The following is a 16,178-nucleotide window of genomic DNA, read 5'->3' on the forward strand; positions in this document are numbered from 1 at the left end:
GGCAAGCTGATGTTGAAGAGGCTGACTGTTGGACAGGCTGACTATTGGGCAGGTTGACTGTTGAAGAGGCAGACTGTTGGACAGGCTGACTATTGGGCAGGTTGACTGTTAGGCAGGTTGACTATTGGGCAGGCTGACTGTTGGACAGGCTGGCTGTTGGGCAGGTTGACTGTTAGCCAGACCACTAGTCACACAACAACTGGAAACTGACTTTTCCAGTATCTCATGGGAAGGCAGGCAGAAGACTTGATTCTGGGCTGATGATCACTGTCCAGAGTGAAGGTAAATATGAGACTGCCAGAAAAGGAGGTGGGAGTTGAGCCCTAAGAATGAGGCACATACATACTCCATGCCAGACTGACTTATTTAAAATGCCAAACATCTGGAAGAACAGCTGCAGACAATCAGGCAATTGATTCACTCTTGAACAATCAATAGTGCCAGCTGAAATTGATTAGAAAGTACATCTGAGATCCTCAGAGAGTTGCAGAATGGGATAATACAACCAAAACAAAGCCCATGAAATGAGGGCAGGGAGATTGGACTCAGGAACAAGCATTTATAAATAGCCAGTTATAAATCTTGGAAGTGAAAAATACAGTCACTAAATTAAAAATGTAGAGATGGGTTAAGTCTCAGATTTGCCAAAAACCAAACCCAGACTTTGTAATTTAGAGCATTCCACTGAGACAAAGACTCAAAGGATGAGCAAGAAATAAAATAAAAATATCTATGTAGGCTAGTACAAGGAAAATTCTAGAAACATATTCATGTGTGTATATATGTGGGTATATATGTGTGTTTATGAGTTCATGTGTATATTTAGGAGTGCATGTATCTGTGTGTACATTTGTGTGAGTACATGTATATATATATGTGTGTATGTATGTATATGTGTGTGTATGCATATGGGTTATATGTGTGGGTATGTGTGTATATGTGTATGTGTATATGTATATGTGTGTGTCTTTGCATGTCTGTGTGTAGTGTATGTGGGTTATATGTATGGGTATGTGTGTGTATTTTTTTTAAGTAGTGTACTGACTGGTTTGTGTGTCAACGTGACACAAGCTAGACTCATCAGAGAGAAAGGAGCCTTATTTGAGGAAATGCCTCCATGAGATCCAGCAGTTGTAAGGCATTTTCTCAATTAGTGATCAATGTGGGAAGGTCCAGTGCATTGTGGTGGTGCCAGCCCTGAGCTGGTGTCCTGGGTTCTGTAAGAGAGCAGGCTGAGTAAGCCATGTGAGCAAGCTAGTAGGCAGTGCTCCTCCATGGCTTCTGCATCAGCTCCTGCCTCCAGGTTCCTGCCCTGTTTGAGTTCCTGTCCTGACTTCCTTCAGTAATGAACAATGATATGAAAGTCTAAGCAGAGTAAACCCTTTCCTCTCCAAGTTATTTTTGGTCATGGTGTTTTGTTGGAGCAGTAGAAACCCTAACTGAGACAAACAGGAAACAGAAGTATCAGGAAAGAAACAGTTTTCAGATTTTAAGTCTCAAATCATCTGACAGATTAAACAGAAATTTAAGAGAGTTAAAGGATTAAAAAGTTTTAAAATCAAGGAGTTAAAAAATGACAAGTTGCTCTTGAATAAACAATCATGGAACTGACAGAAATGACCAGGCCCAGTAAGGCAAGAAAGCAACCTTCAGCTGAAAGGAAAGGGATGGAAGAGCCTGACGAATGGAAGGAGGCGCTATTGAAGAATTTAGAAAGCTGTAACTTTGTGAAGAGAAATACAAACTAGGCTGGGCTGTGTGGTGCTGGTCTATAGTAACAGCAACTCTGGAGAGTGCGGTGTGAAACCTGTCTGTGCTAGCAAGACAGTTAGCCTGAGCAAGAGACCCTACCTCAAGCTAAACCGAGCAAGCCAAGTCAAGCCAAGCCAAGCCAAACCCGCCAACCATACAAAACACAGCATGGGAAGAAAAGGGAAAATTACACAGACTTAAAGAGGGACAGGCTACCAGGGCGTTACATTCGTATCTAGGGAATGGTTAATCACAGTCTGACAAAAGTCGAAATTCCCACAGTCAAGAGGAGAGGATTCATGGTCTACACAAAATGTAAAGAACAACGAGGTTATGAGAAAGTCACCACACAGTAGCTGTGCAGACTGGTCCTTATTCTTGAGGATGACTAAGATACTAAGTTTATTCATTCTTGTTAGGGAAAGATTTAATTTTCTGAGAAAGTAAGTATGGCCACTTAAAGAAATAACACGAATAAAATCTACAGTGTCCAGATAAATCCAGGGGAACTGGATATAGAGTGTTAGTGATTGTGAGAATGTGAAAGCAAATCGAGAACGTGGAGGAAGAGAGATGACTGTAGTCACGGTATGTTGTGAACTATTAGTTTGGGTGTGGTGGGCTGGACAATGGTCTTCACAAAATGTCCAGTTCTTATTCGTTGATGTCTATGAAGTGTTATCAAAAGAGAGTGATTGTGGACCTGGAGATGAAGAGATTAACCTGTACTATTGGTCTTGGCTCGGTTCAATCTTAAGAATCCTTTAAGAGAGATGCAGAAGGAGCAGAACCAGAAAAAGATGCAAGGAAGAGAGATGGGGGGAAGGAGGGGGAGAGATGCTGCTGGTTCTAGAGATGAAGGAAGGGGTCATGAGGAAGTTTTCCAAGTGACAGGAAAACATATTCTCTCCTAAAGTCTCAAAGGGAACTCAGTCTTATTTAGACAAATGACCTCTGGAACTGTTAATTAACAAATTCATTCCATCAGCAACAGGGCATCAATATACTTTCTGAATTAAAGGCAGAGTCTATCATTGGCTAGCTAAGAATCCAACTCAGGGCTGGAGACATGGCTCAGTGGTTAAGAGCCCTGATGCCTTTGAGAAGATCCATATTTGGTTCCTGGTATCTACACTATGTGGCACACAGTTGTCTGTAACTCACCTCTAGGGAATCTGAAACCTGCACACATGTCACACACACACACACACACACACACACATTAAAAACTCAATTCTATTTAAAATATTATTTAAGTATTATTTAAAATATTTAAAATTATTATTCCAAGAAAATCACAAAAATGAAGTTAAGGGAATAAAAAGATATACCAGTTGGATAGCAATTAAAAATTATTCTCGGGAAAGTTAGAATTTAACCCAGAAATTTAATTTAAATTGGAATTAGAATTAATAATGTAATATGAAAGAAGAATAATAGGAATAATAATAAAATTCATCATTTGGCTTTGAGATACACAGGGTGAAAATTGATACTTGGGAAATGAAAAGAGAGAGTCTTTGATAAAATTCTATCGAATTTGGGCAAATGGTAATATTGTAGGAGATATGAATGATATATTTAGTGATATTGACTTGATAATATAGGCACATAGATGGTCCAGTGCACTTAATAATTAGGTAATCTGTATTCTTTCTAAGGTCATATGGAGTAGCTATAAAAATTAATCACATGTTATGTCTCCGAAAGACCTCATTTAGAGTATGTGTTACTCAAGCCGTGTGTTCTAACTTTAATCTAATTAAAGTCCATAACGAGGAAAACTATTAAGAGTTAAAACTACAGACCTGTATGTAACCCACAAAGAGAAAACCATAACGACACTCTCAGACTTAGAATAACAAAGACTGCAAATAAGAACATGTGTGACGCTACATGTACTGTGTGCCACGTAAAGAAAATACTGACAAACTCTGACTGCCCCATCAGATTGAAATGGAAAGTGATGAAGGTGCTTGAAAAAGAGGGAAATGGTGGAAAAGAAACCAGGCAGAAGAACAGAAGGTTAAGAGCAGAAATTAACAAATGAACCTTTCCAATCAACAAATTTTAGAGGTGTTTTACAGTCACAGAAAAACAGAGTAGAGAATCTCAGAACCCTGGTGTAGCTCTGTGTCCCCAAACAGACAGGGGAGGAATGGGGAGGGCAGAAGGGGGCAGTGAATGAGATGCTAATGCATGGGACTCTTGTGCAGCACCTTGAGAGACCTGCTGTCTGTATGGTCGGTTGTGGCTTTTTGACTTTCTGTGAGTGTTCGTTCCTGTGTTCCTACTGCTCTCTGTCAGTGGCTTCTAATCCACCTCATGAGTCATTCAAGACATCTCTGCATAATTTCGTCAATCTCTTGGCAACCTGCTCCAGTTCCTCATGGCTAGGTCATAGAAAAGTCAAGTATTTACTCATCAGTGAAAGGATAGGTTACTTTCTTCATGTATACTACATAAACCATTTACTTAGACATAAGAGTCAGCACTGTTTAGCCATTCCTCGGAATGCTTGTCACATGGGGACAAGGCTGTGCCGTGGAGGCTCAGGGAAGAAAAGGGTTGAAGTTGAGATAAAAAGCATCTTTGAGAGAATACAAAGCCCCATTGTAAACAATGGGTCAGTCTACACAATAAAAGGTATCTAAAAATGACATCTGAACCTCAGTGGTAACCAAGGAACTACACATAAAACCTACAGTGATGTGCCATCCCAGGGGTCGTGCTGACAAGAGCGTAGGAATCTGGCTGTACTAAAGTTTGAGTCTTAGAGAGAAAGCTCAAATACTTCCGGAAGGGCACATTTTTTTTGATAAAACTGCTTTGGACTCAACAATTCTACACCTAGGTATTTGTCCACTCTGCATAAGCCCATGTTATCACTTGCATGTACAAAGCGACAAGGACTTTGTTCACTGTGCTGCTGTTACAATAACACAATTGTCAACTCGTAGGAAAAGAAATAACCATAATATCAGTAAATTGAATACATGTAGCAGCTGAGCTGAGTGAACAGATACATGTGCATAAGCATGGGTGGGTTTTGGAATACAACAGGGAGCCTCAACAATAAGTTACAAGGCGTCACATACAGTAACTCGACTTAGATAACATTTTTAAAGCAAAAAAACCCATAGCTTTTTGGCAAAAAACCCCCATATATACTTATAAACTTATTATGTATTAATATAAAAGCATGACTTTGATACACATTAAATTTATTACATGGTTGCCTTTGAGCAGAGAGCAAGGAAATAGAACTATCCAGGATAATGTTCTCTCTTGGACATTATCAAAATTCTTTTGCCATTTTGATGCCCACTGACTGATCTGGCAAAGTTAAACAGTACAGAACCAGGCGAAAAGGTCATGGGTCTGGATTCAAACCACCAGGGACAGTGCCAGGTCGCCACTTATTCCATGTCAACTTAACTGGTCCTTATCTCCCTTCCTGCTATCTTATGATGATCACAGTAGATTTGTAGTAGACACAATACTATCTATCCAATATTGACTGTAAATAAACATTTGTCACAGTGAATTTCGTTTCACCGTCACCACCGTAACTGCCACACCCATTGCTAGGTGCTGGAAATGAAGTGCAGAGACTGTAATCACTGGAATGAGACAGATACTCAAAGAAATAAGAGAAGAAAAGCTGACCCTGTTGAGGTGAGGACATGTCCCAGGGCCTGAAGGTCTGAGATGTGAACACCTGGGTCCCCTCTGCTGTATCACCGTGTGGCTCAGTACACAGCCAACAAAAAGAACCATCCTTGAATGAGGCATCAGCATTTCCTTTCCCAGGGTCTAGGAATTCTAAATATCAAACAGTGGATTCTCACTTGAGTCACAGAGGCAAGAGGCCGCTCAGACATCTGTCTCAGTGCCAGCAGACTCCCAAGGTCTTACTGAAATCTCAACAGAAGGCTTTGCGCTAACTGTAGCCAAGGCCAAATTAGCGCCGGGAGTGTAAGGAAAAGAATTCCAGAAGCTTCCAAGCAATGTCCTTGTCTGTCCAGCCAGGGACACCCATGAAGAGATTGCACATGTTCTCCGGACTCGTGCTGATGACCTCAGGGTCCTGGGGTTGCTTCCCCAGACCCACTTCATTTCTGCTGTTCCAAGTGAAGAGAGACTCTGTGTTCCCAAAAGGAATCCTTTCTCCCTGTCTTAGTTAGGGTTTTATTGCTATGAAGAGACACCATGACCATGGCATCTCTTATAAAGGCAAACATTTACTTGGGGTTGGGTTATAGTTTCAGAGATTCAGCCTATAATCATCATGGTTAGAATCATGGCAGTGTACAGGCAGGTATGGTGCTGGAGGGGCCAAGAATTCTATATCCTGATGCAGAGGCAGCCAGGAGGGGACTCTCTTCCACAGGCAGCCAGGAGAAAGCTCTGATTCCACTGGCCAGGCTTGAACATTTATATGAAACAACCACAGGGATATACTTCCTCTAACAAGGCTGCACCTACTCCAGCAGGGCCACACCTCCTAATAGTGCCACTTCTCATGGGCCAAACATATTCAAACTACCACACTCCCGTTTTGGGGATATTTTACCAACAGCAATAAAACTAACACAGAATGTAATCTAAAGCAATACAGATCCACCCATGAGACATCAATTAAGTCTAAGTTAAAATTTTACAGATATATACATATATACACATATACCATGCACATGTTCTTCTATTCCAAACTTTTAAAAGAGGTCTTGTTTTCTTAAATCTCTTTTTAAAATCTAGTATGTATTTCTAAGACATTAAATTTTTCTCTAAACTGTCTTTAAACTTCCTGATACCACCTTGAGGGAGGGCTTTCCACTTCCTGCCTTCTGACCCCTTCAGCTGTATGTTTCTTGCTAAGGGAGGATGTAATCACAGTGGTGGCCATGATGCATGCTGCCCTGCATGATAGAGATCTCGGCAGACGGCTGCCGGCAGGGAGTATCTGGGGAAGGATGACATTTTCTACCAGCCAAGAGAAGAGAGAGAATGACCCGTCCTATCAGGACAGCCAGCAAAAAGAGGCTGTGGGGTTCCTGATCCACAGGAGGCTTGGTGTGGGAGCAAGTATTAGTTAAGACTCTTTCCTAATGCTTGGCAGTCTAAGAATTCAATTTCCGTAACATGAATACATATATATCAGGAAATTCACAGCTACCACATAAAAGAGGTTCGGTTTTCAACTAAGATAACTTCAGTTGAGACTGTTTCACACTTGCCTAAACTCAACCAACACTGGTTTCCAGGAGCTGACGGAGGCCAGACACAGCTGGCAGTTTATTGCTTGTGTCACGTGCATGACTCTGATGTAAGGAAATATTAGACAGTTGAGACACGCGATCATAAAATCTTTGTGGGAAAGAAAAGAGCGCTGTTTTAGTAAGCCAGCTGGACCATTCACTGTATACTCTATATTACTAAAAATAAATCCTTGATGTACTTTCCGTGTTTTGAAATATACCAAAAAGTGCCATAAAAGAAATCTGGGGACTGGAGGGACAGCTCCATGGTTAACAGCATGTACTGTTCTTGCAAAGGACCTGAGCTCCCAGTATACACTCTGGGTTGGCTCACAACTCCCTGTAACTCCAGCTCCAGGGGAACTGGTGTTCTCCTCTAGCTTCTTCAGGCATTTGCATGGATGTGCAGTGTACATATCTCCACCACCATCACCATCACTGCCTCACCACCACTCCCATCATCCCCCACCATTACCACCATGAACACCACCCCCATCACCACCACCACCACTACCAACACCACCATCTCCACCACCACCACTCTCTGCCACCACCACTACCAACAGCAACAACAACAACAACAATACCACTTTTGAAAAGAAAAGAAAAATTTAGAGATTTGTGAATGGGAGGGAACAGATGCTATGTGTGTTTTGAAGTTTCTCTGGGTTGCCTGTGTCTTCCTTCTGTTGTCCCCGGGCCCAGAGAGGCCTCCCCCTAGGTTTTCTCTGAGGGTCACTGACCCCTTTCTTTCCCTAGGGCCAGTTTCATACTGGACCACACAGCAACATTTCCTAGTCAAGACTTCACAATTTCTACCAAACTCAGCCAGGAATTAATTGGGTAAATAGTACACTTTTTTCTCAACAGGACTTTCTTCTGTCAATTATTAAATAATGTTATCTAGACAAAAATATAGATCTTGGGGCCTCATGTTGAAAAGAGCAGTGACTGTCTCTATATGAAGATGACTTGATGAAGAATAAGGAAAAGTGATGATAACAATGAGCCGGGATGAGGAATAAAGGCTGACAATTGGGACCAGTGTCTGGTGGGCTGTCCTGAGTCAGGAGAAAGTGTTAATTCTATTCTTTTCAATAGTGACTGCTTTGAAAATAATAATATTTGATTCTTCAGAAGTATCTGAGAGCTCTTATTCAGGTGACAATAATTTGGAGATAAGAAGAAAACAATACTGGTTATAATTTTATGTTTAAATTTGGAAAACCAGTTTTAAAATTAATGATTTTAATGACTAGAATAAAAATTCTTAAATTTGACAAACAAATAAACCAAGAAACCTAACAAATACAAATACCCAAATTTAAAAATTTGTTCCATAACCCCTAAAACAACCCCAATATTATCTCTTTTTTGAACCAATAAATAAATAAATAGATAGATAGATAGATAGATAGATAGAAAAATAAATAAATAATAAGAGCTTATAAGTGGCTAGCAGATCTAAACCATACTCATGATTTATGCAAGTCTGAGACAGACTCATTTTAACACGTATACTTTGACTTGTTTTCTCTAATTTCTATTTTTGCCATATAGTATCTTATATGTGATACATGCTTATAAGAATTATTTTATTTTTAAGTGTGTGTGTGTGTGTGTGTTTGTGTGTGTGTTCATGAGTGCAGTTGCTTATGGAGTCCATAAGGGAGTGGTGCATCACTTGGAGCTGGAGTTAGCCATCCAATATGGGTACTGAGAACTGAGTTCAGCAAGGACTCCAAACTGTGTCTTTGGCCCAATACATCCTTTTAAATTGCATTGAAATAGTCTCTGAAGAAAGGGGAGAACAAAAACAAACAAACTAAGAAGTGTATATCCAAGGGGAATCTGCAGAGGCAGTGTTCGTCAGAGGGCTCGGTGAGAGCTAACGCTGGTTGCTTCCGAAACATCCTCCCATGTGGGATTATGTGAAATGTATCTGTTTGCTTACCAGATATGTATATTGTGCTTCTTGGTTAACAAAAGGACTATAATAAAGAGAATTAAGGTTGGGAGCGATATGGTTTCATACTGCTTAGCCATGAGAATCCCTGCTCTGGCACTCATTTTTAAACACATGTTGCAAAAAATAGACACACTGGACATTAGCCAAAGCTGTGATAGCCCGGGACTTACTCACCATGCGAGCCCGAAATACTGCAGGGATGAAGGACTGGTTAGAGAGCTGGAGAATTCTGGATGTGTCCTTCAGGACATAGATGTTGCCAAAGTCAATTTGAGTGGGGTGTATGAAGATCACGGGGCCTTCTCCAATACTCTGTATGTGACATGCCTGTGTTCCACAAGAGGAAGAACAAAGGACCGGGTGAGGGTGCTGGTATGAGCTCACATCCCTTCCCGATGGTTCTCTGTGGTCAGAGGGACACAGAGATGAACATGTGTGGTCTAGCCTGGAATGTCTCCCTGGGGTGATCAACATTCCTGGGCCAGCCTGGTGTCACAGGGTAGAGAAAATCAGATTCTTGGAGCTGTAAGTCCCATCCAGTCGTCCATTCTCAAGAACTCATTAAGTTATGTGTTGCTGTGATGTGTCTGAGTTTGATACCCAGCTTTATCCATTCTGGTAATGGCTGACAGGCAAAGCTACTGCACAGGTTGGCGGTTGAAAGCCACACTTTGAACTACACGGCTCCTTTTCTTTCCTAAAGCACTAGCTGCCTTCTTCGCCAATTGTATGTGTGCAGGGAATGACGGGGTCACAGTGAGTTGTGTGGGAGATGCTGGTCTGCTGTAGGTCACCTGTAGCATCTTACACAGAAGTGGTCAAAGCAAAACACTTAGCTCATCGTGCTCCCTAGGTGATCAGACTCCACTCAACAAACGCTAATCAGCTTCCAAGCAAACTTCAATGCCCAGGAAAACAAACTCCATTAAGATTTATCAGTTCAGCCTAAGCAGCAGTTTTCAGTGTTTCTCCCCTACCTTGCCTGAAGAGACTCTCAACAGCTCCCGTAGGTAAACTTGGGTGACTGTTAATGAAGCTGCTCTTTAGAAGATGATCTGGGGACCAGCCTGTGAGTGACCGAGTGATGGCCAAACTTAGCTTTGCTCTTGGAACAACTGAAGAACTTGTTGAACATACAGATATGCTGACCGTGAAGAGGCTCCAACCATGTATATGTATGTGTGTTAGGTGTGTGTGTGTATGTGTGCACGAATACATGTATACATGTGTGCATGCATATGAAAATTGTGCTACTCACGATAGGCTTACGAACAATTACTATACTACCTTACAACTTTTGGATGTATCTGCAGATAGTTTCCCCAGGTAATACCACACACATGCTTTACTTTGGCAGAATGAAAACATAAAGCCTTGTAACTGTAGAAACAAAAGGATATACAGTGATGACACACACCTTCAAGGAAAGAAACTTTTCAGTTTCTTTCATAGTTTCTCCTATGGTAGGGAGCGTGTGACCTCAGTGGTGATGCTGAAATCGGACTCACCAGAGGGGGTTCCTGGCTCCCGAAGACCGAGATGTAAACTGTGGATCGGTGTGCACCAGTGACCTGGGTCTCCAAGGCTAGTGGTATGTTCACAGTGCTGTGGGGGTTGATGACCCCACAGGGGGAGGGGCTGGAAAGCAGCACAGTGGGTGGATTTTCACACAGCTGCGGAGAGAAAAACCAGGGTAGTAGGCAAGCATTGCTTAGAGGAGAACACATGTCATGTTGGCTTATTTTGAAGCAAGTATTGTTCTGAGTTCATGGAGAGTTGTTAGAAATATCTCATCATTTAGAGAAGCCTATGGGATAAAGACCTTGATTCAGCCAATAGGACATTAGGTTAAATGGCCCCCTCCAAAAAGACTATCCTAGGGATGCAGGGAGTGAGCACAGCAGGCATTCAGGACAATTGCCATTCATGACCAAGGTCTACAGCTGAGTCCTCTGTGCCTTCATGCTTCACTTCCCGCTGCCTTAGACCTTTGCACTCCATTAACGCAGGTCATGCCACCAGCACTTTCTGAGCACGTGGTCCTCGCCCCAAAGCAGTCCTTTGCTTCTGTGATCACCTTCTTAGCCTGCTGTTCTCCTTGACCTGCCACAGACACTTTTTTCTCTTTAATTTGCTCTAGTTACCCACCCCTTGGAAAGCTTCAGGGGGTGGCTTGCTCTGAGAGCGCCCAGTGAAGTCCTTCTCTACTGCATGTGACCACCAGCGTGCCCGATGGATGTATTTTGGAACCTGGCTTCTTTTTCCAAGTCCACATTCTGGCCCAAAGCTGACACTGTCAGTCTGAGTAATTCCAAAAACCTTCCTGAGGGCCTTAGGTCCCAGCGGCAAGGCACAGCACACAGCTTTCATCCTTCTGGAACATCCCTACCCTTTCTGCATCTGGCCTGGCCTGACATAGCTTTGCAACACTCTATGATGGCATATCAGTCCTTGGCTGAGGCCCCTGGAGCCTGAGACAAAAGAGGAAACGTCTGAAATGTGATCTTTTATCCAAATATTGATACTTTGTCCACTAGAGTTTTTAAAAATTAATTTACTATCTTAGAACATGTGGTGAGAAGACGCTAGTATCTTGATGACTGAGCAGGCTTCCCCTTCGATACTGCACCCAAGGCAGGTTCCCAGCTCCCCTGTGTTGACCTTACTTCCCTTATCCCTGGATGCAGGCTCTGCTCTGAGTTCTTGAGATGGCCATGCACAGCACAGGGCCCCCTCTTCTGCTGCTGCGTCTATGTTGGATGTGCTCTGTGGCTTGGTTCTTGATTTCTGCTTATGTCAAGAGAAGCCTACATAATAAGTTCAACATCCTCTCCTACATACCCCTTTGGCTAGTGAGAGGTAGCCATCTGGTCCTGGCTCAGTCTTCTTTGTTCAGTTGAAACACTTGAGTTGGCTCTCCTCAAGACTTTGCAGATGACATGGGCCACATTTTGGCCCATGCTACTCCAAACATGCTGCCCCTCCCCCTTCCGAGTTTCCATTTCGAAAGATGACAAGAACTAAAGACAAGTGTCTGGCCGTGTTTTGACCCGTGGTTACCATCTTCCTCCAGCTGTATTTTTCACATGCAACCCAAATCTTTATTCTGTGTCCCTACAAAACAGGTAACTTGACACGAATTACTCCCTAGTCCCCACCCCCATGAATTTATATTGTAGTCTATACTCACAGACCTAAAGTACATTCTTGGTAAACCGTGTGTCATTAGTGACCTTCCATTGCTCTATATAAATATTTTGAATTTTCTGCATATGTGACCTGTTTGGTCCCCCTTGTAACCAGGTAGTGATGTGTGGAAGAGTGTATTTCATAGGAATTAAGACACAATCTCTCTTCCAGTGTGACCTCTAGATTTCTGGTCCAAAGGGTCCATTTATAAACATTTCATCACCATACCTTGGTGATGCTGTTCAGCCTTGGCCATGAGTACAAATGAGACCTCTCAGCTCATTTCCCAAGCATGGTTAATTCACAGGCAATTATTTGCAGGTGCACTTCTGCATGTTGGTTTAATTGACACTTTCTCTTCTTTATCAAGGACAATTTCCTTGGGAAATTAACAACCGTTTACACCTGCAGCTGCTCAGTCACACAGACGGCAATCCAAGCTGTGGCTCTCTAAGCCTGCACCCGACTCATCCGAGGGTTAAAAATCAGAAGCACAGGAGGTCATGGGCCCAGGACCACCACAGCCTCTCAGGAGGTCAACATTGAAGAAGGATAAAGTAACTCACCTGAGGCAGGACCTTATAGCATCCAGGAAGGTCATCATGATTGACAAGCTGGATGTTCTTCTCATATGGGTACTTCAGGAAGCAGCGCCCAAAGTCCACCTCTGTAGTCACCAACTGAAGCTTGGGTACGACACACCTGCTCAGAGGAGCCCATTAAACAGTTCAAAATGGAGAGCTTGTTACAAAAGGGAAGATTGCTAAGCTGAAGGCATCTGTCACTGTTACATAGTGGTTTTTCTCTAACAACAATAATAGCGTGGGGGAACAAGTAACCATTTCTACCTTCTGTCCTGTTTTGTCTTTTAGCCCCCATTTACCATTAAGTAATCAGAAAGAACTAGAAGAAGACCTCCTTAATAGTTGCCTTTGCTGTGTATTGATAACCCTTCCCATAGATGGTTTTCACTGCGCTCCTCCTTTGTGAAGGGCCCCATAGCCAAGTTCCTTAGGGTATCCAGTCTGTGTCTGTGTCAGATAGGGCCAATGCCAACTACACAGAGGCTTAACTAGCTGTGCTGCTCGGACAAGCTGCTGTGCCTCCAAGGATAAGGCTTGGATTATTTAAATAACAATGATAATTCTAATTCCTGTGCAGAGTAGCTGTCTCCTGCAGCTCAGCACAGGACTGGAGCTGTGCCAGCGTTCCCTGCTCGTAGCCTGGCAGGTGACCTGGGCTTTGTTTCATGCCTATGGCTCTCAGTGTCTAATCTTCCCTGTGCCACTCACTGTCCTGACATGAAGCACAAAGATGAGGGGGGCACTTTTTAAGTTCTGTGGAGTCCAGTTTAATGCTGACCTCACGGAGTCCAGCCTATGTCTCTTTGAGTCACCTGCTTTCTGTCTCACATCTCACCCCCTAGGGAGAAAAGTGAAAGTCTTTCTGGAGACTGGATGGCATTGTTTAGTGGGGCTGTTACTCTTAGGGTGGTGTGGAGGAATCTAGGAGAGCCTAAGTGCACAGCTAGAGTGGATGAGCCTGCGGGAGGGTGAGGCAAGTCACTGCTGGCTTTCTGAGTGGATGCTAGTAGAACAAGTTCTAAGAGAAGCTCCTCTGGTGGGAGTCAGCAAGCAGCTCCTGCAGATGACATAGGAAATGAGAACAAAAGGATCTCTCTTTAACCCGATGCCTGTTTCTGAGCAGGGATGAATGTTTGTTTTTAGCTGGCATGGAAGTTGCCAGTTGACCCAATGACTTTCTCAAAGCTGTCCCTTTGCTTCCCTAGCCTGTGTGGCCGAGGTGGTGTGTGATGTTTTACAGGGGTCACAGCAAACCTCAGCAGGAAACTCATGCTTCCTTTAGGCATTATTAATTTTTTTTTTTTATAATTCAGAATAGCTGCAGGGAGAGGAGGCTGAAGAGAACCAGAAAGAGCCAGCACAGAAATCAAGTGCAAGATCAAAGCCAAAGGAAAAAGCAGACCCCAGAAAGGTACAGACTGAACCAAAGAGCCTTTTCCTAGTTTCAGTGAGACAAACAAAGTTGGATTGTGGTGATATTTAAATAGATATTTAATTAGGCAGCAAGAGTTCTAGTTCCTTCCAGGTTCATATTTGTCTCCATTCAAACTTTCAACACACAGTTATTACCTGACACCCCAATCAGCATGTCTGCACCCTCTTTAAGGTGTGTCTTCCTAAGACTCATAAGACGTAACTCCCAGATACTGATGTACCAGCCCTGCCAAGTCCTTTCTGTCCACAGCCATTTGCTTCCATGCAGGTCTGAAGCCTGTGTGCTGTGCAAAGGGTGCAGCTCCTATTTAAACCTAACTTCAGGGATCCTTACTGACTCACTGGAAAAGAGGGAGAAGCTGGGTGCCTGGGAGATGTGGCTGCAGATCAAGGGCTGGCCGTGCAAGCGTGAGGAGCTGAGTTGGGATCTCCTGTGCTCGGATGAAAGCTTCAAGTGGTGGGGTGGAGACAAGCGGTGGGGCGGAGACAAGCGGTGGGGCGGAGACAAGTGGATCTCATGCTCCACCAGCAGGTAGTCTAGGGAAAGCGGTGAGCTCCAGGTTCAGTGAGAGACCCTGTCTCAAGAATAGGGTGAAGACTGATGGGGGAAGACACGCGAGATCAATCTCTGGCCTCTACATGTGCACACTGGAGTGGGCGCATCGCTACGCTCATGTGCACACACATACATATACAACAGACAGACACACGCTTGTGTGTGTGCATGCGCGCAGAGCGAAGACAATGAGTTTATATTACTAGAGACTAACAACAGCACCTCCTCCTACATGACCTTGATATATACCACATTAAAACATTCAAAATAAAACTTAAAAACTCGTCACCTACCTGATGAACCCTTTCAGTTCTTAGACTTTGAAAGACTCATCAGAGAGCAATATGACACACACACACACACACACACACACACACACACACACACACACACAGCCTTTGGTCCTTGGTATCTCCACCAAAGGTCCTTTACAAACATTCTCTGTTTTAAAACTTTGCACTTTGCATCCCAGATTTCATTTCCCATCCCCAGGAAGGCAAGAGGAACCCAGTACGCAGTGTTTAGCAGGCCAATTGCCTTGTGAGGGGCAGCCTGACCCTGGGCCCAGGGGTGAGGGAGGATACTGGCAGAGAGGAACAGGTGTATGCTACCTGGCTGTAATCAAGAGTGCCAACACTTCCTCTCCGATACCCTCCACATCTACCACCAGCGCCAGCTCGTATTTCTGCACGGTGTTGGAGCACAAGGTCACCTGGGAAGAAAAAGGTGACACATTGCTGCTCTGAAAGGCTAGCTCTCTGTATGGGGGAGCCGGGAGCCGGGGGAGAACACTTGCGTCAGCGCGGTTTCTAAGTGTCCTGTTTCGTTAGATGGACGGTGTTTTACACTGAACGAGTTACATTATAGGGTCAGGCCATGGTGGATGTTTTCGTACACTGGGTTAGACTCAGTGTTAGCATAATAGGCTGGCTCATTTCTGGGGTGAAAGGGGAAGATGGCCATAGATGGTGAGAGACTTCAAAAATATCAGACAGACTTTAATTATTGCTGTTTAAATTGTCCCTTATGCTACTGGGCGCTAACTAAATGACCAAACTTCAGTACAACTGAGAAAACAGTACAGTGAATTTTTTCTTACATCGAAGGGAAATGAAAATAACTACATATACTTTAGAAACTTGCAGGGGCAATCCGTTTTTTCAAACTAAAAATTTGTCTCCCCTTTCCATTTTAGCAGAAAAATAGAAAGGTCCAAAGCCAGGACCACCTGAGGACAGTCTCTGCCCAGAACATTCTCCCCTATGTTTGTATTTACTGCTGTGAAACTTTGTCTTTAGGCTCTCTGAAAGCCTTGTTACAACTTTTAATTGCTTCAAAATGATTTCGACTGGAAATGATACTTGTTAGTTTGGAAAACAGCTTCTGGCATGGGCTAAGGGTTTTCTGCCTATAAATTATGTATTGGGTACTAA

At 43.3% G+C, this 16,178-nt stretch overlaps 1 protein-coding gene across 1 annotated transcript in view; it reads right to left on the reverse strand.

The window, feature by feature from the left end:
• The window catches only part of Hydin (HYDIN axonemal central pair apparatus protein), a 342,846-nt gene that overhangs the window by 185,954 nt on the left and 140,714 nt on the right, over positions 1–16,178 (reverse strand). The window contains exons 13-16 of the mRNA XM_028768759.1: positions 15,357–15,457; positions 12,738–12,873; positions 10,491–10,655; positions 9,157–9,309 (exon numbers count right to left, since the gene is read on the reverse strand). Coding sequence (XP_028624592.1) covers positions 9,157–9,309; positions 10,491–10,655; positions 12,738–12,873; positions 15,357–15,457 — 555 coding nt within the window. The remainder of the gene's footprint in view (positions 1–9,156; positions 9,310–10,490; positions 10,656–12,737; positions 12,874–15,356; positions 15,458–16,178) is intronic.

This window comes from Grammomys surdaster, unplaced genomic scaffold (assembly GCF_004785775.1).
Source record: "Grammomys surdaster isolate TR1022 unplaced genomic scaffold, NIH_TR_1.0 187, whole genome shotgun sequence".
Taxonomy (NCBI): domain Eukaryota; kingdom Metazoa; phylum Chordata; class Mammalia; order Rodentia; family Muridae; genus Grammomys; species Grammomys surdaster.